This window comes from Bison bison, unplaced genomic scaffold, assembly GCF_000754665.1.
Source record: "Bison bison bison isolate TAMUID 2011002044 unplaced genomic scaffold, Bison_UMD1.0 scf7180017864181, whole genome shotgun sequence".
Classification (NCBI taxonomy): Eukaryota; Metazoa; Chordata; class Mammalia; order Artiodactyla; family Bovidae; genus Bison; species Bison bison.
The window spans coordinates 5,850,124-5,874,706 of NW_011494753.1; the positions used below are offsets into that span (position 1 = coordinate 5,850,124).

A 24,583-nucleotide genomic window follows, 5' to 3' on the forward strand; every position below is an offset into this window, starting at 1 on the left:
TGACCACCTGATGCGAAGAACTGACTCATTGGGAAAGACCCTGATGCTGGGAAAGACTGAAGGCGGGAAGAAAAGGCGATGACAGAGGATAAGATGGTTGGATGGCATCACCGATTCAATGGACATGAGTTTGAGTAAGCTCCTGGAGCTGGTGATGGACAGGGAAGCCGGGCGTGCTGCAGTCCATGGGGGCGAAGAGTCGGACACGACTGAGCGACTGAACTGACTGAACTGAACACCATTGCTTTGCTGGAGGTTATGACTTAGTGCTGAATCGAAAGTGAAAGTGAAAATAGAACGCAAAGCGTGGGAAAGGGTCATGAGCCATAATTCCACTTCCTCCTTGGCCAGCGTCTTCCTGCCCTCCTCCTCATGTTCTAGTGCCCCTTCGTTGGGCTGAGATCCCTACCAGTGCCTTCGTACCCCAATTCCCCAGCGCCCGTTACGGCAATAGACTCTCGCTCCGCCCCGCCAGAAGAACTTCCGCGTCCTCGGCTGCCCCACCCCCGGCGGTTCTGCGCACGCGCGGGGGCCATATTAGCAGCGGATAGTCTGGCACAGTAGTGTCTTTCCCGTGGAGAAAGGTGCTCGGTGTCGGTCTCCACTCTTCAGCGTCTTCCCTCCGGTGAGCCTTTACCCGTTGCGCATCCTCGGAAGCTTGGCCGCTCTCCCTGCAGGCCGGAGCCGTGAGCGTCGCGGCAGAGCGGGTCCCGGCCTGCAGCGGCCGCCGAGGAGCCGTGGGCACGATGACTGTGCACCGGCTCGTCAGTGACGGACCCGTCGGGGAACTGGCCCCGGCCGGCCTCCACCGGGCTTCCCTGCGCTGAGCGGGCATCGCGGGGCCGGGGACGCTCGGGCCGCGGGGCGGGCGCGGGCCTGGTGGGCAAGACAGAGTGGTAGGGCTGCCTCGGTCCCAGGAAGAGTTCGTATGCGAAAATGAAGCTGCGGGAGAGGAGGTGCGGGTGACTCGCCTCGGGCGGTTGACCGGCGTGGAGATGAGAAAGTTGTGTTCTCGCGCGAATCAGAAGCCCGGCGGGTCTCCTCTCTCTGTGCCCTCCTGGCTCTTTGCTCAGGGCCACACTTACCTTTCAGCTGCCTGTTGCAGTACCCTCATAACTGGTTATTCTACCCCAGTCTTCACCAGCCAGAGCGATCTTTCTAAAATGCCAGTCAGCTTCTGTGGCTCTTTGGCCCAGCATTATTCTTTGGAGCCCCATTGCTTAAGAGATAAAATTCACAGTTTTTACCTGGGCATGCGGGCCTTCGGGGCCTGATCCCTGCTTATTTTTCCATTCTTAATTCTCAGTATTCCAGGATTTGGGAAAATTGGCTCTGGAAGCCGAAGTTTGGCTTTTCAACCAAGTCACGCAGAGCCCCAATGTTGTCTTCTGTAGAAATAGTAATAATGCCCAAGATTGCTGTCCCGCTTCTCCCTTTCATGGTTCAGGACCCCGGTATCATCCTCTGGAGAAAGCCTAAGTCTCTTAGCTTGGCATTCAAAGCTCTACATGATCTAGATACTTGTTTAGTTCTTTAGTTTTTTCATATATCTATATATTTAAAAAAATTTTTAATTGGAGGATAATTGCTTAACAATGATGTATTGGTTTCTGCTCTACAAGTTGTGAATCAGCCGTAAGTATGCATATATCACCTCCCTCTTGAGCCCTTCACTCCCATCCCACCTACTCCCATCCCACCTTTCTAGGTTGACAGAGCACTAGGCTGAGCTCCCTGTGCTATACAGCAGCTTCCCACTAGTTATGTTTTACACATGATGGTGTGTGTATTTCAGTGCTACTCTCAATTCGTCCCAACCTCTTCCTCCTGCCCCTCACTGTGCCCACAAGTCCCTTCTCTACATCTGTGTCTATCCCTGCCCTGCAAATAGGTTCATCTGTACCGTTTTCCTAGATTCCTGTATATGTGTTAATATACAATATTTGTTTTTCACTTTGTGACTCACTTCACTCTGTATAACAGGCTCTAGATTCATCCACCTGGGTTCAACCTACTCCAATTAGTTCCTTACTATGACCGACTAATAGTTCACTGTGTCTATGAATACAGCTTCTTTACTCATTCATCTGTAGATGGACATCTAGGTTGCTTCCATGTCATATGTATGTTTTTTTAACTTCAGCAACTTGTCTTACCCATTGAGCTATCCTGCCTCAGTGCCCTTTGTTCATGCTTTCTCCTCTGCCTGGAATGCCTTTTCCTTCTTTCTTCCCCTATTCTTCCTCTTAGACCTGAATGTTCTCAGCCTTATTTCTGCCTTTCCTGTCTCTAATATGGGCTCATATTCTGTATTTGTTTCACAAAAACTACTTCCTGGATTTTCTCCAACCTGTTCCCACTCTACCCTTGGTGCCTCTGTTTCCACACTGCTTTATAATTGTCCTTCTGTGTCTGCTTCCCTCACTGTAAACTCTTCAGGAAAGGGATTGGTCGTACATAGGTAGGATCTTGGTATTTCAGCATTTAGCATAGTGCCTGGGTGCACCATAATGTTGGCTGAATGAAGACAGTGGACAAAACAGATTTTTTTCAAGTCAAGAAATGCTTTTTAAACTGTAGGTTTCATTTAATAATTACCTTATTTTCTTTTTACAGGAATTATCGTAAACTTAAGAAAACATGGTGAGTTAATATACATGACAATAAACTGTTGCCTGATAAATCAAATTGCTTGTACTCATCTTACCAACTTGCATGAGAAAATTGAAATGGAATGATGTCTTCGTATCAGTTTCCTCCCATATGCTGAATTTTGCATGCCAGGATGTGTTCTGTAAAATGATTTGTGGGTTTGCAGGGGTTGACTCAGAGAACACGATGGCATCCCACTCCAGTACTTTTGCCTGGAAAATCCCATGGACGGAGGAGCCTGGTAGGCTGCAGTCCACGGGGTCGCTAGGGGTCGGACGCGACTGAGCGACTTCACTTTCACTTTTACGCATTGGAGAAGGAAATGGCAACCCACTCCAGTGTTCTTGCCTGGAGAATCCCAGGGACAGGGGAGCCTGGTGGGCTGCCGTTTATGGGGTCACACAGGGTCGAACATGACTGAAGCGACTTAGCAGCAGCAGGGGTTGACTTTTTTTAGTGGGTAGAAATCATTTGTATGTTTTTCCTTTGCAGTCTCGAAGATATGACTCCAGGACCACTATATTTTCTCCAGAAGGTAAAATATAAATTATTTGATCTGTCTCAAATTAAAAAAAAAAAAATTTTAAGTGTTAAGTTGTTCATCCTTTTTGTACTTTGAGGTAGTTATGGTCACTAGGTTAATAGTTATGGTCACTAGGCTTCATAGGACTATTAGTAAAAATGGGACAGTTGTTTGTAGCTCTCTAGTGTTGTTGCTGATTGCTCTTGAACCAGTGGTGCGAGAACAAGGAGGAGAGTCTTGGTTTCTTTCTGCTTGTGTCTTGTAGGTCGCTTGTACCAAGTTGAATATGCCATGGAAGCTATTGGACACGCAGGCACCTGTTTGGGAATTTTAGCAAACGATGGTGTTCTGCTTGCAGCAGAGAGACGCAACATCCACAAGCTTCTTGATGAAGTCTTTTTTTCTGAAAAAATTTATAAACTGAATGAGTAAGTGCAATCTTAGGGAAGAGAGTTGAAAACATCTCATCATATTTTGGGAGGGCTATGCACTATGACACGGTACAATTGAACAGTTTGTTGTGTTTTTACTTTTGAAAATTCCTGGTTTTAACGTAACCTGCTTGAAACCTCCTTGAAGCCCACGACCATAAATGCAGGGCCAGGTACTCAGTGGAGAAACGTTGTACAGTGATGAGAGTACAGGCATGGCGGTCACTCAGCTTTGGGTTTAATCTAGGTTCCACCAATACAAGCTGTGACTTCACACCCATTGTTTAACTTCTCTGGGCCTCCAGTAGGAGGAGGAGGAGTCATTGTGGCAGTTCAGTGAAATAAAATGAATGAGTGAAATAAGCTAGCACAGTGTTAGGAATATAGGAGGACCTCGAGGTATTGTTTAGAATGGTTACGAGGAATTAGTTTTAATTATACTGAATCTTAACAAAGACCATGCCTCCTGGAGGTCTTAGAAAAGTTTAGACAGGGCCTGTACACTAGTGAAATTTCTGCTATACTTGGGTGTACAGGACTGCAGCTAGCAGAGTGGATTTGCTGATTGGAGACCCTCCCTTCTGTGGTGCGCCATGTGAATGTTGGCTGTAGGGCCTTTTTGATACACCCACCCTGGAAAGTGTCATCCCTCCACAGTCACTGTCGGGCCCTCTCAAGCAGCCTGCAGGCTTGATTGGGCACAGTGCCAGAGGAGTCAAGGCTGTAGGAGAGCCGGGGCAGCCTTCAGGAAACGGAGGATAGATAAAGAAAATGCACTCTCCCAGTGAGCCTAGCCCTGGGCTTCCTTGTCAGGCTCAAAAATATCCTGCCCTTCGGGTCCCTTCATCTTCACCCCCATCAAGTGAGGCCTTTGAAAGTAAGAATACTTATTCCCAAGAATGTGAAGTAGTCTGTCTTCCTGTCTGGCTAAACATTTTTCTTCCTTGCGGTTGAATCTTCTTGGGATTTACCCTAGCTTCCTAGTGTTTATTCTGTTGCCCTGTTCACAGGGTGGTGATGGTAAATGCATCTGTTGTGAAGAACTCAAGGGTGCATTTTTTATCTTATGTGTTGAATGACAACAAGTTGAAAGTTTCCAACAAAGATAAAACTCATGTAGTTTTTGCCTGAAGGGTGTAGTACCTGTGAGTAAGCATGGTGAATTTCTAATAGAATTTAGTGTATTGTAAAACTTGTAAAATACCTCTGGCAAGCATCCTCCCTAATTACAGATAAATGTCTTTCTTTTCTGCAAGGGATATGGCCTGTAGCGTGGCAGGCATAACTTCTGATGCTAATGTTCTGACCAATGAACTGAGGCTCATTGCGCAAAGGTATGGTCATAAATAATTGATATGTAAAGTTAATTTTGATGTTTCTAAGAAGAATGCATTTTTTTTTTAAAGATTAAAGTAATTAAAAACCTATTAACTGAAAATTACAGTTTATTTCTTTAACCAAACTTGTAAAATATTTGGTTGGCCAAAAAGATCATTCATCTTATGGAAAACCTGAACGAACTTTTTGGCCAACCCAGTATTGTTTACGGTAAGGTTATTCAGCGTTGCCATACCCTCTGCCTTCCCCCTTCAGATTACGACTATTATGTTGTCCCCATGGCAGAGATATTTTTAAAAGGATATTTTGCTTAGAGTGTGTAGTGTTTCAGAGAAAACTATTAATATGCCAGTTTCTTTATCCTAGGTATTTATTACAGTATCAGGAGCCAATTCCTTGTGAGCAGTTGGTCACAGCACTGTGTGATATCAAACAAGCTTATACACAGTTTGGAGGTACTGAAACCTTTGGAAATTTTATTCCCAAGAGTTAAAACGTTTTATGAGTAATAACCTTTTTGAAACAGTAAAAAGAAATTGAAAATGAAATAAGTAGACACTTTTCATACATTCCAGCTTCATGAACTAACTGGCTTCTACTATGTAGACTATCAAACATTTTATTAATAGACTACTGAAAGGCCAAAATAACATGTTAAAATCAGAAAACAAATGACTTTTTACGTAATAGTAATGGTATTCAGCACTGGTCATCTGTGTATTCCCTCTCCTCACCGCATCCAAATCCTAGAAACAAAAGTGGAATTTCTGATGGAGCTTATCTGTGGTGGCCAGAACATGAGCAGTTTATGAATGCTTAACTTCACAGGAGAGGGGTTAGCCACATTCACTGAGCTCAAGTAACCATAGTGATGTTAAATTTAGAGTGTTGATATGTGTGACTTTGTTTTCTCTGTTAAAGGAAAACGTCCTTTTGGTGTTTCATTGCTTTACATTGGCTGGGATAAGCACTATGGCTTTCAGCTCTATCAGAGCGATCCTAGTGGAAATTATGGAGGTTGGAAAGCCACATGCATTGGAAACAATAGTGCTGTGAGTATTTTTGTGTTGCTATAAAAATCTAGCAAAAGGTCTAATCACTGCCATAATTACAAAGTAGTGATGAGTGTAAACAACATTTTAAGGTAGCTGCAACAAACTTAACATGATATGAAAATCTCCGTGATTTCTATTGGTGATAAAGTCACAGGTAGTACTAATACTGCTAGGATTTATTACCTACAATAATAATGAAAGGAAGTACCAGTTTTCAGTTAGAAGTTGTGAAAATAAGATCTAGTTTTTTGGGGTTTTTCCCACAGAATAGTCACAGACTCCCTGAATTCTGTCACGGATCCCTGGGGTCCATTCATAGATCATCACCCTCCCTCCTTCACACCCCTATCCCATGTCTACCCTCCCTGCCATCGAAATTGTTTATATTGGTTATAATGCCAATAATAATTTGGCATTATTCGTGTTCCTAAAAATGTACAGTTTTAAAGGAAATTCTCTGTGTTGATTCTTCTTTATGTTTTATAGGCAGCTGTATCAATGTTAAAACAAGACTACAAAGAAGGAGAAATGACTTTGAAGTCAGCACTTGCTTTAGCTATCAAAGTCCTAAATAAGACCATGGATGTTAGTAAGCTGTCTGCTGAAAAAGGTAATTTATGTGCGCTCCTATAATTTGTTTGTTTAGTGAGAGAAGTAATTGAGTGGCTCTTGTGTTAGGCCTTTAACATGTTATGTAGTTCATTGAAACAGCAGCCTTTTTAAGTTAGGTGGCCTTATAACCATTTCCTAGACTTGACCAGGGTCAACATTGACAAGTTCTAGAGCTACAATTCCACATTACATTCCAAGCTTAAGGATTTGAGCCTGAATGTTCTCAATCTGTAATTAAATCTAAGCCATCCTATTTTATCTCATCGACTTCTTAATGATAATATCTATGCTCATGTATATACAAACTAAAGAATATGAAAGAAAGTTACATATTTATATGTGTGTGTGTGTATATATATATGTTTGGTGTACTTTATCAGAGGTATAACATTTAAAAAAGTTCTGCATCTACTAATCTTTTATGTTAAGCCCATGTTTGCAGTTGTAAATGCTATATTTAGCTAAAGTTATATGACCACATATGGCACCCCACTCCAGTACTCTTGCCTGGAAAATCCCATGGATGGAGAAGCCTGGAAGGCTGCAGTCCACGGGGTCGCTGAGGGTCGAACATGACTGAGCGACTTCACTTTCACTTTTCACTTTCATGCATTGGAGAAGGAAATGGCAACCCACTCCAGTGTTCTTGCCTGGAGAATCCCAGGGACGGGGGAGCCTGGTGGGCTGCCGTCTATGGGGTCACACAGAGTCGGACACGACTGAAGTGACTTAGCAGTAGCAATAGCAATATGACCACATAAAACAATATTTCTAAATAATGTGTTTGAAAACTTATGGTAAATTAATATATTGATTTAATTTGGGATGACTTAGCTTCTGGTGTTCCTTTAAAAATGCCATTTACTTGCAGATTGTTATCTCTTGTCTACTTCTACTTAATTTCAGGAGGCAGTACTCGATTTCCCCTACTCAGAAGCTCTTCTCCTTTTGGTATTAGTCTGCTTTTTCTCATCTGTAGTCATAGGGGCTACTTTTCCTTTGAGAAGTTTGTGAAAAATAAATGTAAATAGTGGTTAAAGATACTGGCTGAGCCTGCAGAGATTCCAACAAGGAGATTATGATTTCTTCTGGTCAGGCTAGCTAGAGCAATTGGCTGGTTGTATTGAAAACTTTTTCCTAAAATTAACAGAACAGCAGCTCAGAGGTTAGTATGGGTGAAGATAAGGAAGATATTAAAATAAAAATATTCATAAAAGCATTACCAGATGGAAAGTATTTTTGTTTCCTTAAAAGTATCTATGAATTAATTGTATTGGACAGAAAACTTGGAAAAGTGTAGTAAAGCTCAAAGGGTATGAAGAGATTAAACTGTAGTTGCCCGTTAAGTGTGTTGGCTAAGTATGGCTGCCTGTAATACATGTGTGTGTGTTTGCTTCTAGTGGAAATTGCCACACTAACAAGAGAGAATGGAAAGACTGTCATCAGAGTTCTCAAACAAAAAGAAGTGGAACAGTTGATCAAAAAACACGAGGAAGAAGAAGCTAAAGCTGAGCGTGAGAAGAAAGAAAAAGAACAGAAAGAAAAGGATAAATAGAAGACAAAATCAGGGATTTTATAACTCATTTGGGGCACCATTTCAGTGTAAAGGCTGTCCTACTCTTCCACTTTGAGAAAGCTTTGACAAACTTTTTTAACTTGTCTAGTGGGAAAATAGGACGGTACCAACTGAATTGGATCCTTGTTATTTCTGTCCAGGTGAATATTGTAATAATGATTACTCTTTATGGACATCTTAATCACCCTCTCCCTCTTTTTTTTTTTTTTTTGAATAAAATTTGGAAAGAATGGAAATGGTGAAGGGAAAAATTCTCTAGCAATAACTGTTGAAGATACCAGGATTAATAGGGCTGTGGTTTTTTTCATGTATGTAGTGTGGCCACCTTTGCAGTAACCTTTAAAAAATGGACAGAAATGTAAACAGCATAAATAGAGAAAGATGGGAACTGTGCAGTGGAGATTTCCTATTTTGTTCCCCTACCAACTTGGAGAACCTGTAGCCCAATCTGAGCAAAACAGAGAGCTGTCCTTCTAGGCCTCATCTGATATTACCCTATCAGAGGCTTGTCCAGTGAAATAAGTCACATTCCTCTTCTAGGTTTGCCAACCTTTGATACTGATGGATATTCTTACTGGACTTAAAAATTGTGTGTGTGTATATACGCATACATACATGCAAACATTGTAAAACATGAAAGGCATAATTAAAATGAAAGCCCTATGTACCAACTGCCCAGCTCCAGAAGCAAATTAATCAGTACTTTTGAAGTCCCCTGTGTATTCATTTCAGGTCTCATTCTTCTCTCCTCTTGCCCAAGAGGTGACCACTACTGTGAGCCCATCGTTCCTGTAAGCTATGGGTCTTCCACTCTGGTTTTCCACCCCTCTACTCCAGGTGGTCCTGGTGGGTCTGTCAGTCAGAGAACCCCACTCCTGTCACAAAGGTGAGCACCTACCTCAGTCTGCAGGAATGGGTTTGAGAATGAACATGTGGACTGAGCCAGGCCAGATGTGATGTGGATATAAGGAAACGATGCTGAGGATTGTGCAGTAGACCAGCTGCCCACAGATGGCAGCACAAGCCACGTGGAAGGCTGAAGGAGGAACGAAGGCTACAGAGGAAAAGCGTGACCAAGAGATGAGAATAGTTCAGTTTTATCCAAGGGGTGCTCCACTGCTGAGATTTGCTCAATTCAGGTACACTGAGGATGCTGTCACTTAGAGTTCTCTGATGGAAGTGCTGAAAGGCAGTGCTACTTAAAGTGGTCTGTGGATCAACAAGCATCGCCTGGGAGTTGGCTAGAAATGCAGATTCTGGCGTCCTATCCCAAGCCTGATTCAAAATCTTGGCATAGAGCCCAGCAACTTTTAACAAGCTTGCATGTGTTTCAAATGCATACCGAAGTTTGAGAAGTGCTTTGCTGCATATTGGAATCACCTTTATACCCAGGCTATGCATGTGCATGCAAAATCACTTCAGTCATGTCCTACTCTTTGGTACCCTATGAACAGTAGCCTACCAGGTTTCTCTGTCCCTGGGATTCTCCAGGCAAGAATACTGGAGTGGGTTGCCATGCCCTCCTCCAGGGAATCTTCCCAGCCCAGGGACTGAGCCCGCTGTTTGCATTGGCAGGTGGGTTCTTAGCACTAGCACCACGGGAAGCCTTAAGGAGTAGCAGTGCCTTGGAAATTTCTGTTTGCTAAGCTAATTTCCAAGCCCCTTTTCTTTTTAACTGAAGGATAATTGCTTTACAGAATTCTGTTGTTTTCTATTTACTCTTAATTTATACAGTTGGTTCTTGTTATTCATGGTAGCCATGTTCTGTGAAGTCAACATGAATACTGAATTAGCAAATTCTGAGGCCTCGCTCCTAGTGAAATAACAGGTTGGGTTCCTTTGAGCCTCTGGTCACAACATTTTTGTCAACACATCAATACATAACCTTGTTTTATGTGCGTTTCTGTTTAAAGACATTTAATATATATTGGTAATTAATATTGAACTTATGACTGACAGCAGTTAATTCATATCTAAGTGACGCTTATCACACTTTCTTCATAAGGCACATCACGGCCTTCTTACACTTAGGAACACTAGCCAGCATACACTGAGGGGACATTTTAAAAAGTGAAATCAATGAAAAGCACAAGAATTCAGAAAGCATAGCACAAAATAGACCACAAGGAGACCAGTTTTACAGTGTGAGCTGAAGCAAGAAGGCAGAGAGTGGCCCCTTGTTTGACTTCAGCTGGGAAGATGCATGTCAGGCAACAAATATTTCCGTGGCTCTGTGTGTGTCCACAGTGACCAGGAGAGCACCACTGTATTGGTTTTGGGGTTATGGAGAAACTTGCAAACAAATACAGAATCCATAAATAATGAGGGTGGGCTGTTATAAAGTGACCTTTCAGTCTTGCTATGCACAGAAGTAGAGGTAGATGGAGATGTGACCTGATAAATGTTGTTGTCTTTATCTCCAGAATATATCCAGAATCTAACCATTTACCCCTGCAGGGACTCTGGTCCACACCACCGTTCTCTCTCTACTTGGACTATCACTACAGTCTCTGCTGCTTCAATCAGTTCTCAGCACAGCAGCCAGAGTGATCCTTTGAAAATGTGATTGTGCTGCTGCTTTGTTCAAACTCTCCAATGGCTGCTTTTCTTGCTCAGTAAAAGCCAGGTTCTCTACACTTGTTTACAAGGTACCGCATACCCTGGCCCCTCCACTGCCTGGTCTTGCACCTTGCACTCCCTTCCTCACTCTGTTCGTAGGATGAGCCCCCTTGTTCCTTGAAGTACCAAGCCCTCTTCCATCCCCGGGCCTCTTGCCATTCCCTCTGGCTTGGGTCTGCTCTTCCTCTGGGGGCATTAGTATGGCCCACTCCTTCGTGTAGGTCTCTCTTCAAATATAGCCTTATTTGGCTACTTCATACAGAAGAGCAAGAAGGGCTTGCCAAGTGGCTTTAATGGTAAAGAACCTGCCTGCCAACGAAGGAGATGTGAGAGACATGCATTTAGTCCCTGGGTCGGGAAGATCCCCTGGAGGAGGGCATGGCAACCCACTCCAGTAGTCTTGCCTAGAGAATCCCCGGACAGAGGAGCCTGGTGGGCTGCAGTCCATGGGGTCGCAAAGAGTCGGACATGACTGACGTGATGGCACATGCTACAGAAGAGCAGTCTACACCCCACCCACTCACGTTCTCCCTCTCCTTGCTGAATTTTCTCCGTAGCACTCAACACTGTCTGGCCTGTTTACTGTCTGTCTACCCGCTGGAATATTAGCTTCCAGAGTGGGACTTTAATTCAACAGCTCTGTTCCAGGACTTACAACAGAAACTGGCACATAGTAGGCAACAAATAAATATTGATGAAGGAAGTGAATAGTGGCTCTTGACACGGTAGAATGAAATCCTGAAATACACCTCTTTTCCATGCAACTCAGTAGAAATGGTGTGTTTTCTATATTCTGACCACCTCTTCAACACTGTTGCTTAAAGTTGTGACAACTGCAAAGACTGTAGTGGATAAGAGAGCCTAGCACATTTTATCACCGCATTAGGAGCAAGTCTTCAGAACGTCACCCAAATGGTGGAGAAACTTCTACATATTCACCCTTTTGTTGAAATCATTTCCTACTTTGGTTGTGGGCTGGGCAGCAGGGACTATTCTATAACTGAATTTTTTTCCTGTTCTCAGGCCAACTGCTAGCCTAGATTCTCTCCCAGCCTCTTTTTCCTTTGTTATGTGGCCTATTTTTAGCCCTAGGTTGCAGAGTCCTCCAGTTCCTGATGATGCATCCCAAATGTAAGCCTAGCGATCCTCATCTGAATAGAGATGCTCCACAACAGCAGGCGTTTCATCCTCTCAACTGGGCAGAATTCATGGGTTCTCACAGGGGCACTGCTGGTGCAGGAGCACCTTAGATGGAAACAAGGAACCAAAAAGCTAAAAGTTTTCAATCCTGAGTCAGTTTAAAATCTTGAGTTGTTTCACTTTGGTGACTTACAAATCACTTTTAAAAATAACTCATGGGAAAAAAATCATATGTTCCTGCATATAATCTTACCGCTGGTGCTTTTCTTAATCAAAAAATAAGACTCTGAAATCGCTACAGTCTAGCACTTTGAAAGTTTCATGAAAGTATTTGTGTTAGCAGTGCAAAAATATTCTGCATCCTGAAAAATAATCAGAAAGGGGATTCATTTCTTTATTTCTTCATATTTACCATGTTCTTAGTAAGTTTAGGTGATGGGGACTCGTGGGTGAGTAAGACATGTCCTCTTTTTTTTTAAGTTGAAGTATAGTTGATTTTTATAATGATTAAGGTGTACAGCAAAGTGATTCAGTTACATATATGTGTATATACACATATATTCTATTTCAGATTATTTTCCATTATAGGTTATTACAAAATATTGACTCTAATTCCTTGTGCTATATACTAGGTGCTTGTTCATCAGTTTTATATACAATCATATGTATATGTTAATCTCAAATTCGCAGTTTACCCCTCCTCCTGTCCTCGGTTTTCAATGTTCAGTCTTGCAGGAACAGCAGGGTTGTCATCAACTACTTAACAATGTGAGGAAGACGCTAGACTCCAGGTGGCTGTACACTAGGGAGTGAAGGCAGAAGGAACCGCTTGTGTAAAGGTCTGGCAGTGGGAAAGCTTCACTTTTTTGTGGAAAGTCAGCCTCTGAGCTGAGCTAGAGCACAGCTTGTCAGGGGAAGAAGAGTAACCACAAGAGATGAGGAGAGAAGACAGCTTCACAGATCTTGGAGTCTGTGCTCAATACAATGCAGAGGCTGCTGAGATTAAGAGAGAAACTATTACACTCTTAATTCTTGGAGTCCAGAAGATGGATTAAGTGGGAAGAAACATAAGGCAGGGAGACCAGTCAGGAGGCCATTGAAATAGGCGAGGAAGGATGAGTGTCTGTAAGACCATGGTAAAGGGAACAGACGGAGAAGGCAATGGCACCCCACTCAGTACTCTTGCCTGCAAAATCCCACGGATGGAGGAGCCTGGTGGGCTGCAGTCCATGGGGTCGCTAAGAGTCAGACACGACTGAGCGACTTCACTTTCACTTTTCCCTTTCATGCATTGGAGAAGGAAATGGCAACCCACTCCACTGTTCTTGCCTGGAGAATCCCAGGGATGGCGGAGCCTGGTGGGCTGCCGTCTATGAGGTCGCACAGAGCTGGACAAGACTGAAGTGGCTTAGCAGCAGTAAAGGGAACAGAGAGGAAGGAGGCTCCATACAGTGAGGGATGAGAGAGGAAGTAGGGGATGACTAGGGTCTCTAACTCAGATAAAGGGTTACAATCTAATTTCAAAAGACGGTAAGTGAATGTGATGAACTATTCTTAAAATATCCTACCTTCTTTTTTTCTTATTGCTGTTTTGGGCTGAAGCCAAGTGGAGACTAATATCCTTGGGAGGGAAGAGTTCAGTGAACACTATCACACATTACACAGCAAAACCATGTCATAGGCTTTATTTTTCTTTTTCTTCCAAATATTGTTCTTTTGTATACTTTTGTGCACTGTTCATCTCCTTAGCTCAGTTTTCTATCAGAGCACTTAGCTTCTAAAAGATTCAGTTTTGATGTGTGTGTCCAACTCTTTGCAGCCCTGTGGACTGTAACTTGCCAGGCTCCTTTGTCCATGGGGTTTTCCAGGCAAGAATGCTGGAGCGGATTGCCATTTCCTCCTCCAGGGAATCTTCCCAACCCTGGGATCAAACCCGTCCCTCGCGTCTCCTCTGTTAGCAGGCGGACTCTTTACCACTGCGCCACCTGGGAAGCCCTGATGTGGGTATAGTGAATGCTTTTTGTGTTTATGCAGGCAAATCTATCGTTCATTTTTAGTTCTTGTTAGTATTGTGCATGTAAAGATATTCCATAACCAAAGTATATAACATTCTTGAGTAAATTTGTGGTTTTGTCACTTTTATCATGCATAATTTAAAATATATAATTGGCATCTATTTTTAAAAGGCACTATTTAAATCATGCAACTTTAATTCCATTGTTCACACTAATTGGGAATGGTCCAGTCTTTTTTTTTCCTTTGGCCAGATATTGTTTTAATGAGAATTATAAACAACCAAAATCATTTTTTTGCAAACTACCCTTTTTTTTTTAAACAAATGATTTGGAAATCATTACAAATACTGTGTAAGATGTACATAGTACATCTTTGCCTTGTTTTGCAAAGCCAATAAATACAAGAACAAATTTTAAATATATGTGATTTGTTCAAGTTATTTGGGGGGGGTGGGTGGAGAGCCTGATTTTTTCCCCAGTATTTTTTAAAAAAATGAGTTTTTCCTAACCTTTCAAACAAAAAGTTTATGACAACTGGAGAAAAAAAGACACAGAGAGAGAGACCATCTTATAGCTGCTTTAAGTGGTTTCTGATAATTCTTCCAATGTTACCTTTCCTTTCCAGAACTCATATCTTCACTAAATAGTTGAATTTAAAATATTTCTCTATTTATTTCTGGCTACGCTGAGTCTTCGTTGCTGCGTGTGGGCTTTCTCTAGTTGCAATGAGTTGGGGCTCCGTTTCATTGCAGTGCGTGGGCTTCTCACTGCAGTGGCTTTTCTTGTTGCAGAGCATGGGCTCTAGGGACGTGGGCTTCAGTGGTTGTGGTTCCTGGGCTCTAGAGCGAGGGCTCAGTAGTTGTGGCCCACAGGCTTAGTTGCCCTGCAGCATATGGAATCTTCCCGGATCAAGGATCGAACCATGTTTCCTGTATTGGCAAACAGATTCTCCACTGCGCCACCATAGAAGTCCTAAAATATTTCTAATGAACTGATTAATGGGAGAAAAGAAAATGAATCAATTCAGAATTACATGAAACAACATAGTTATTTGCCTTTCTTGGTTTACTAATTTATTTTTTGGTAACAGCTTTATTGAGATATAACTCATAGAGCATACAGTTCATTTGAAGATTATACTTTAATGACTTTTAATATATTAACAGAGTTGTACAACTATCACCACAATCTTAGAACACTTTTATCACCTGGAAAGAAATTCTATACCAATTTACCATTCACGCCCAGGTTCCTCCTCGGCCCTACACAACCACTAATCTACTTCCTGTCTATACAGAGTTGCCTATTCTGGAGATTTCATATAAATGGAATCATACACTCTGTGGTCCTTTGTGACTGACCTCTTTCACTAATTGTAATGTTTTTGAGGTTCATCCACATTTTAGAGTGTATTGGTAATTCATTTCTTTGTTTACTAGGTGAGAAAAATAGCAAGAATTCATTTCTTTTTATTACTGAATAATACTCCATTGTGTGACTGTATCACATTTTATCTATTCATCAGTTTTGGGATCATAGGTTTTTTCCCATTTTTTGGTTATTATGAGTGTTGCTGCTTTGTATACTCATGTATACATTTGTGTGTGGGGTGTGTGTGTGTGTGTGTGTGCTCAATCATCTCTGGTTCTTTGTGACCCCAAGGACTGGCGCCCGCATCCATGGAATTTTCTGGGCAAGGATGCTGGAATGGGTTGCCATTTCCTACTCCAGGGAATCTTCCCAACCCAGGTATTAAAACAGCGTTTTTCCTGCATCTCCTGTATTGACAGGCAGATTCTTTACCACTGTGCCACCCCGGAAGCCCATTTTTGTGTGGACATATGTTTTAATTTCTCTTTATGTATGTAGTAGTGTAATTGATGGGTCACATCTTGGTTTATTTTTAATCCATCTTTATACTATTCATTCATATTAGCAATACAGATTTTAAAAGAAGCCTGCTTTCCTATTAAGATCCCAATAAAAATGGGAACTGGATTGACTCTGAGTAAATGCACGTATATGAATGTTAGTTATCCTTGAAGTAGGTCTCACAGTTGGAGAGGATTTTGGCTTCCTTTCATCCCAGCAGGAAGAATCTCTTCTCTAAATTCCTTTATGCCTAACACTAGGAAAGGCCACGTCTTTGATTCTGCACCCAAGAACCTTATATAATAACATCAGAGTCATATGGAATGAGAGAATCCAGGGTAAATTGTCTTCTGAGTCCAAAACAATCTAATAGCGTATTCTTTGATTAAAAAAGCAGTATATGCTCACTTTGGAAAATATACAACAAATTAAATAAAAATTGCCCTTAGAGTTAGCCACTCTTACTGCACTGGCCCAGTTTAGCTGCTGAATTTGTGTATGTGGTAGACTCTGGCAAATTATACAAAGTGAAAAGTGAAAGTCACTCACTCATGTCCGACTCTTTGAGGCCCCATGGATTATACAGTCCATGGGATTCTCCAGGTCAGAACACTGGAGTGGGTAGCTGTTCCCTTCTCCAGGGGATCTTCCCAACCCAGGGATTGAACCCAGGTCTTCCACATTGCAGGCGGATTTTTTACCAGCTGGGCCACCAGGGAAGCCCTAAAATTATACAAAAGGTATTATTAAAGAATCTTAGAGGATAATTTAAAATAACGTTTTTTTCCCTTATCATTGCTTTTCTAACGCATTGTGCAGCCTTAGAAAGCCCTGTGTCTCGATACAACAGAGTAGAAGCTATCATTTGTTGAGCACACAAGTGTGTCAGTTACATTATATTTGTTAGTGCTAATTCTCACCATAGCCTTGTAAAACATTTAGTATAAATGATTTAGAGGCAAACTTTCAATTATGTAGTTGAGAAAAACAAAGCTCAGAAAAGGTGAGTCGCTTGTGCCAAGAGACACAGCTCCAGTACCACCACTGCAGTGCAAGCCATTGCTATCATCCCGTGCCTGGGGTTCCATGGGAGCCTCCCACATGTGTCCCTCTCTATCTCCTTTCCCCTTTACTGCTAGAATGTTTTCAATTTGTTGAAAACTACAGAATACTTGAAATCACCTGTAAGGAAAAGGCTATATTTGATCTTTGATTACATCGGATCTTCTCAGTCACCAGTAAAGCAGAGTTGAAATTCCTCATTGTGCTTTTGATGCTCATCTGATCTTTCCAACACTCTGTAAAGTGATAGATTGGGAAATGCAGAAAGTTCTTGACATATTGGGAAGTGCAGTCTTGGGTCTTTGATGTCAGATAAAAACCGGTGTGTATCCTTGCTCTGTTACCTAGCTATTCGTTCAACAATTGAGAATCAATACCTGTCAAGTTCTCAGGCTGATGCAATGAACAAGATAGACAGTGTCTCTGCTTTCATGGAACTAACTGCCTAGGGGATGAAGGCAGGAAACATTATTAGTCAGGTGTGTTATAGAAGAGCAAGGAATGATTAGGCCTTGTGTGAGACAGCTGTGGAACTGGAAATTACCAAATGATTTCCGATTTTGAGAGACTTGGATCAGCTGGCTTAGAATTAGGCTCAAGATAATAGATGCTCTGGAACAATCAATGCCATACATTAACCTTCAGAGGGAGTTTTCTGTGTTACTAAAAGGTTGCTCATTTGGTCTTGCTTCTTATCCATAAAGGAAACTTGACATCAATTAGCATTCGTTGGCTAGATGAAAGCTTTTTATTGCTAAATAGAGGAGCAGATCATTAGAGCAGATTCCCAAACATGGTAGAGAAATAGCTCCATTTTGGTTTTAATTTATCCTCACATCCTAAAAGCATTATTTGGCAGTTTACAAATTACACATGGAAGTGAATTATATTTAATTTTGAATTTTTGACCGCTTTTGAGGTTCATAATTTCTTAATATCCTTTTTTTGAAGTGGGAATAGTGGGAATAGTCTGGGAACAATTAAATTGGCAATCAATGAATGAATTCTAAGAGGGCAGTTCTGGTGCATAGCCACAAATTTCTGGAGCATCTGTATACCTGCAGTATAATTTGTCCTTTGGATTTATTTTTGGTATATGTGGGAGTGTCTATAAATACCTTTCATTTCTAGAATAGAAAGTGACCAAGATATAGGCTGTATATTTTATAAGAATATTTAAATTCTACCTTTTGTAGAAAACAATTGTGTTCGCATATTTGCAGCTGTGTTTTGTGGTCATTAAATAAGGGCATGAGTTTCTTTCTAAAATTTATAATAGTATGCCATTTATGAAGAACATTTCACATAATACAATAAATGTTTTTATATTTCTAAGAAATTGTATTGATTTAGTATACAAATGTTGAGTTTTTGTATAGTGATTGCAAATCTGCCAAAGGAATTTACTTACTGAAATCCATATTTGGCGTTTTTTCACCATAGAAATTATTTTTATTTTTAGGAGCTTTATGGAGCTATCATTGATGTGTACAAACTTGATGTTTATTATACATATAAATTGCAAAATGATCACCACAATCAAGCTAATTAACATATCCACTACCTCCACATGGTTACCATTTTGTTTGTTTGGAAAAGGTTTAAGATCTATCCTTTTGCAAGTTACAAGTGCACAATAGAGATTGTTTATATTTGTCTTTAAAAAAATCTTTCATCATATGATTCATCTCTTCCAGATGTAAAAGTTTTCAACATTCAGAGGACACGGAATATTGCAGTGTTCTTTCTTAAGATGGAAAACAATATCTTCATTTATAAAAAGAGTTGGGGTTTGTTCAGAACACATTATAATTTACTCTGGTTTGTAGTAAACTGTCATTTCCTTTTCTCGTGTTTTTCTATTGTAATTGGGTCTGTGACATTGTGGTATATATATATACTATTATAAAATTCTAGTGCGATATCTCAGTTTTATATTTTTGTGATATGTGATTTATGTGCTACTATTTAGTTATTACAATCTAATAAAAATGTGGTCAATTGATTTTCTTTTAAAGCTCTCTGCATTAAAATATGTCTGCACTTTTACATTTTGATTACAGCCATTGAAATAGCCCTGAAAGGAAGCTTTTATTTTGATATCATTTCTTTTGAAGGATTGGATTTTAATATTCTATCAATATTTGCTTTTTTCCCTTTAATGTGTGAAAAACGCATTTAATTTCAACAGCAAATTGACAGCATCCATTTTTATCTTTAATTAACTTTTCAGTTTGGCTCTCATCTTCAAGACTTACAGCAGAATTTATCACCAAGCCATAATGGAAATGCTGAATGGAAGATTCAGAGAATCTGCCTAGCTCTTAATTTAGCTCTCAGTTGACCCCATTAGAAAAAAGAAAAGTCAACAACAACATTGATATAAAAGACAATTCATTAGGTCATACCACTTGCAAATGACAATGTCTATTTTTGATTCCTCCTATTTGTTTGGTCTCCTAATTCCCTTCTCATACCCTCTCCTTTAACTCCAAAGCACCAACTGCCCTTTGCTTGAGGGTTTTGTAAGTGCAGAAGCACAGTAGCGAATAACTGCCACACAAATAATAATAGCTGTCACCTATTGAACACGTGGGCCCTGCAGCTGAACACTTGCTTTACCAGCTTTATGTCCTGCAAGGCAGGTTTTAAGGCTCTAGTTTACAGATTGGGGATGGCGTATACAGAGAGGGATTCAGTTTGAATCTCTGTACAAACTGAGATTGTACTGCTGCTGCTGCTGCTAAGTTGCTTCAGTTGTGTCCGACTCTGTGCGACCCCATGGACTGCAGCCTACCAGGCTTCTCCGTCCATGGGATCCTCCAGGCAAGAACACTGGAGTGGGGTGCCATTTCCTTCTCCAATGCATGAAAGTGGAAAGTGAAAGTGAAGTCGCTCAGTCGTGTCCTACTCTTAGCGACCCCATGGACTGCAGCCTACCAGGCTCCTCCATCCATGGGATTTTCCAGGCAAGAGTACTGGAGTGAGGTGCCATTGCCTTCTCCCTGAGATTGTACAGTTTGAATCAAATTGATGCCTTTGAACTGTGGGGGAAGACTTCTGAGAGTCCCTTGGGCTTCAAGGAGATCAAACCAGTCAATCTTAAGGGAAATCAACCCTGAATACTCTGTTGAAAGGACTGATGCTGAAGTTGAAACTCCAGTATTTTGGTCATCTGATGCAAACAACTGACAACTGACTGATTGGAAAAGTCCCTGATGCTGGAAAAGATTGACAGCAGAAGGAGAAGAGGGCCTCAGAGGATGAGAGGGTAGCAGAGGCAGGATGGCATCACTCATGCAATGGACATGAACTTGGGCAAACTTTGGAAGATGGTGAGGGACAGAGAGGCCTGGCATGCTGCAGCCCATGGGGCTGCAAAGAGTCAAACGCGACTGAACAACAACAAGCAGCACTTAAGGCTAAATTAGACTTGGTGGGTGAAGCAGAGGGAAGAACAAAGGATGACCTCCAGGTTTTTCACTTGCGTAATTAGTTGAGATGGGAAAACTAAAAGGACAAAGTGCTTTGCGACATATTAACTGATATTCCAACAAAGTCACATATACAGAGACACAGAGTTGAGATGACCACCCAAATGTGAATCTGGTCATTGCCAGTGTGCAGCAGATATTTAAAGCCAGGGAAATAGATAAGATCATAGAGGGAGGGGTGGGTGGAGGCGGGGGCACAGTGTACAAGAAATAGTTCCGAGATTGAGCCTGTGGAATTCCCAACATGCAGCATCTGGGTGGGAGAAGAGGAACCTGCCAAGAACAGTGAGAAGGAGTGCGTGCATGCTCAGTCACTTCAGGCAGGTCTGACTCGATGCGACCCTATGGACTGTAGCCCACCAGGCTTCTGTGTCCACGGGCGAGGTAAAAATAAAATAAGGGTAATTAAAGTGCTTCCCTGGTTGCTCAGTGGTAAAGAATCCACCTGCAGTGAAGGAGACGCACTTTGAATTTCTGGGTCGGGTAGATCCCCTGGAGAAGGAAATGGCAACCCACTCCGGTATTCTTGCCTGGGAAATCCCATGGACAGAGCAGCCTGGCAGGGTAGAGTCCATGGGGTCGCAAAAGAGTCAGACACAATTTAAGGAACTGAACAACAATAAAAGTGCAACCCTCCTAATACTGCTGGAGTTTAAGTGTGCTAGTACATTAAATAATGATTCGATTAGTACATTCTCCCACTATGTAGCAAGGGTAATATGATAGTTATTAAACTCCACTTTCTATGGCAAGAAAGTGAAAGTGTAAGCCACTCAGTGGTGTCTAACTCTGACTGGCTAGTGGGTATTACAAAGATGGATAAGACCTAGACTCTAATCCTAGGAGCTCATTATCTAGTAGGGGACATAAGGTTTATAGAGAAATGGGTCCGAAAATGGAAGGTGGCAAATGCTGTGAGAGAAATGAAAGTGTCCTGGAGGTTCGGAGAAGGGAGATGGCTGTGGCTGGTCAGGGAGCCAGGCTAGGCTTCAAGAGTCAAGTGACATTTGAAGAAGGGGTGGGTTTGGATATTCAGGGAAAGTCAGATCGGTGAAGGTGAGGAAGTATAATAAAAATTCCACGATCTTCAGAGGAAATGTGGTGTCTGGGATGTGGGTGCTCTGTAGACTGTATGCCAGTCCCTTTGGTCAAATCTCAGAAAGTTGGTAGATGCTGCTTTAGGGGACCTTTGTAAGCGGTGGCCACAGCAACAGCTGCAGTGTGCACTGTCATTCGATCCGCCAGCGTCTCCTAGCAGTGTGAAAACGCCTCTTATCAGAGGCAGGTGCTGCCACCACAGCCAACAACCGAGAGTTATTGGTATATCCGTCTAGGAAAAACCATCCAAGAGGCATACATTATATTCTGAATTTATTTGCTTGGATTTCAAAGTGCCCAACAAATTACACACTTTACCTTTCACTTAAAAACAGTAATGACAACTAGTTTTCCACCCCCACCACCACAGATTATTTAAATAACTATCGTTTTCATGGTTATTGATATATAAGACTCTGGGGAGACCTAGGAGTTCCAATCATGCTTGCTGTGGCTGAGTTAACGACCATATAATTCTAGTTTGCTACTGACAGGTGCTGTGACCTTCAACAGTTATTCAACCATTCTGTTTTAAATCCTCTAGCTGTTGAAGTGCAATAACACTTTTACTTTCTCCAAATACAGTTAGAGTGAATTGCATAAGTGTCTACATGTTCCATAAATTCTTCAGAGCAAAATACAAATAAGGGACAATAAATACTGTCTTTTCTTCCTATGCTATGCTATGCTAAGTCACTTCAGTCATGTACGACTCTGTGTGACCCCATAGACAGCAGCCCACCAGGCTCCCCCGTCCCTGGGATTCTCCAGGCAAGAACACTGGAGTGGGGTGCCATTGCCTTCTCCGTTTCTTCCTATGTAGAAGTGTAATTAATGACTAACCTGGTTATCATTTTCTGTGGCTCTTTTCTTTCCTTAAGTCCAGCTTAAGCAGACTAGCTTCTACGGGTATTGTTCCCAATTTCCTGATTGTACTTAGATGGAGGGGAAAAGTCTCTATTTTCACCGTTTGGATTCTTTGCAGCCAGGTTTAGTTTTTAAACAGATTCACAGAGTCTGGAGCTTGGAGTGGTATTTCTGCTCACAAGGAGCCTTAGAGGTGTCAACTCCATAAAGCTTTCTGTGAAGAATCAGCGAAACACACTGCCACTGAAGTTTAAAGATGATTTGCCTAAATCTCTTCAGCCAAATGAAGCTTTCTAATCAATTATGAACAGAAGGGATGAAATGTAGGGTCTAGTGGGATTTGAGATGGGATTCTAGCAGCCATCATCAGTCACCACCTGAGCTGCTAAGTGTCTGTGGCAGATAGAGTCATTAATATTTACTAATATTAATTGATGGCAGCACTAATGTTAATTGATGTCCACTCTGAGGTGCCAGCATATCATTTCTGTGGATGGCTTGAATAAGTGTCAGAACTGGACCTTCCGAGTCCTCTATTTGATCCCCCTACTTCTAAGGATGAAGAAAGAGGCCCAGAGAAGGCGGGTGATTTGCCAAGGGTTGCCTGCTGGCCGCCTATTGGGGATCACTTGGCTCCCATAACAGACTTTTGAGGCATGTAAACTGCCATTGGTATTTACCTGACAAGGAAGAATACAGTGGGTAGCGGGGCTGAGCGGAGAGAGTTTTAGCCAGGAGCACGGGAGAAAGTCCCCTCCCACTATGTTTCAGGCTCCCTTGTGTTTCCTTTGCATCTCTCATCACAACTCAGTAGCTTTATTTATGATTAATGGTTTTCTGTTTGCTGAGAGCCGTCTGTCTGTCTGGTTCCCCTCTTGGTGCGGGGCCCAGAGCAGATGTTAATTGATGATAGTTATCATAGGTATGCAGTGGCTTGCCCAAGGTCACTTGGTGGTTGGATTGAGAACCCGCCTGTGATGCTGTCTTCTGGCCTTGTGCTTCCTGGGACTCTGAGCTCCCAGGTAGTGAGGCGGGCCAGGTGTGAAAAAGGTGAAGCTAGAAAAGATACTGCTGCTGTTCAGTTGCTAAATCTAAGTCGTGTCAGACTCTTTGCGATTCTCCAGGCTGGAATGGGTTGCTATTTCCTTCTCGAGGGGATTTTCCTGATCCAGGGATCGAACCCGCATCTCCTGCATTACAAGCGGATTCTCTACCACTGAGCCACCAGGGAGACCCTAGAACAGGCAGTTCAGTACAGTCACTCAGTCAGGTCTGACTCCTTGCGACCCCATGGACTGCAACATGCCAGGCTTCCCTGTCCATCACCAACTCCAGGAGCTTACTCAAACTCATGTCCATAGAGTCGGTGATACCATCCACCCATCTCATCCTCTGTTGTCCCCTTCTCCTCCCGCCTTCAATCTTCCCCAATGAGTCAGTTCTTCGCATCAGGTGGCCAAAGTATTGGAGTTTCAGCTTCAGCATCAGTCCTTCCAATGGATATTCAGGACTGATTTCCTTTAGAATGGACTGGTTGGATCTCCTTGCAGTCCAAGGGACTCTCAAGAGTCTTCTCCAACACCACAGTTCAAAAGCATCAATTCTTCAGTGCTCAGCTCTCTTCATAGTCCAACTCTCACATCCATACACGACTACTGGAAAAACCAGAGCCTTGACTAGACGGACCTTTGCTGGCAAAGTAATGTCTCTGCTTTTTAATATGCTGTCTAGGTTGGTCATAGCTTTTCTTTCAAGGAGCAAGTGTCTTTTAATTTCATGGCTGCAGTGATTTTGGAGCCCCCTAAAATAAAATCTGCCACTGTTTCCATTGTTTCCCCATCTATTTGCCATGAAGTGATGGGACCAGATGTCATGAACTTACTTTTCTGAATGTTGAATTTTAAGCCAACTTTTTCACTCCCCTCTTTCACTTTCATCAAGAGGCTCTTTAGTTCTTCACTTTCTGCCATAAGGGTGATGTTATCTGCATATCTGAGGTTATTGATATTTCTCCCAGCAATCTTGATTCCAGCTTGTGCTTCTTCCAGCCCAGCCTTTCTCATTATGTACTCTGCATATAAGTTAAATAAGCAGGGTGACAATATACAGCCTTGATGCACTCCTTTTAAGACTTGGAACCAGTCTGTTTTTCCATGTCCAGTTCTAACTGTTGCTTCTTGACCTGCATACAGATTTCTCAGGAGGCAGGTCAGGCAGTCTGGTATTCCC

The 24,583-nt window shown here is 42.1% G+C and overlaps 1 protein-coding gene across 1 annotated transcript; it reads left to right on the top strand.

Annotated features, from left to right (window-relative positions):
- The first annotated feature begins 355 nt into the window (after nt 1–355).
- On the top strand, nt 356–8,438 carry PSMA4 (proteasome (prosome, macropain) subunit, alpha type, 4). Its single transcript, XM_010843287.1, has 9 exons — nt 356–625; nt 2,617–2,643; nt 3,145–3,187; nt 3,441–3,603; nt 4,863–4,940; nt 5,311–5,399; nt 5,866–5,996; nt 6,486–6,609; nt 8,012–8,438. The coding sequence occupies exons 2-9, from the start codon at nt 2,641–2,643 to the stop codon at nt 8,164–8,166; spliced, it is 786 nt and encodes a 261-aa protein (XP_010841589.1). The 5' UTR covers nt 356–625; nt 2,617–2,640; the 3' UTR covers nt 8,167–8,438.
- Nucleotides 8,439–24,583: the final 16,145 nt, after the last annotated feature.

Bases quoted from the DNA above. Each gene is read 5' to 3' on its own strand.
- PSMA4 (XM_010843287.1), top strand. The intron at 4,941-5,310 runs GTATGGTCATAA...TCTTTATCCTAG, and splicing joins CTGAGGCTCATTGCGCAAAG to GTATTTATTACAGTATCAGG. The intron at 5,400-5,865 runs GTACTGAAACCT...TCTCTGTTAAAG, and splicing joins AGCTTATACACAGTTTGGAG to GAAAACGTCCTTTTGGTGTT.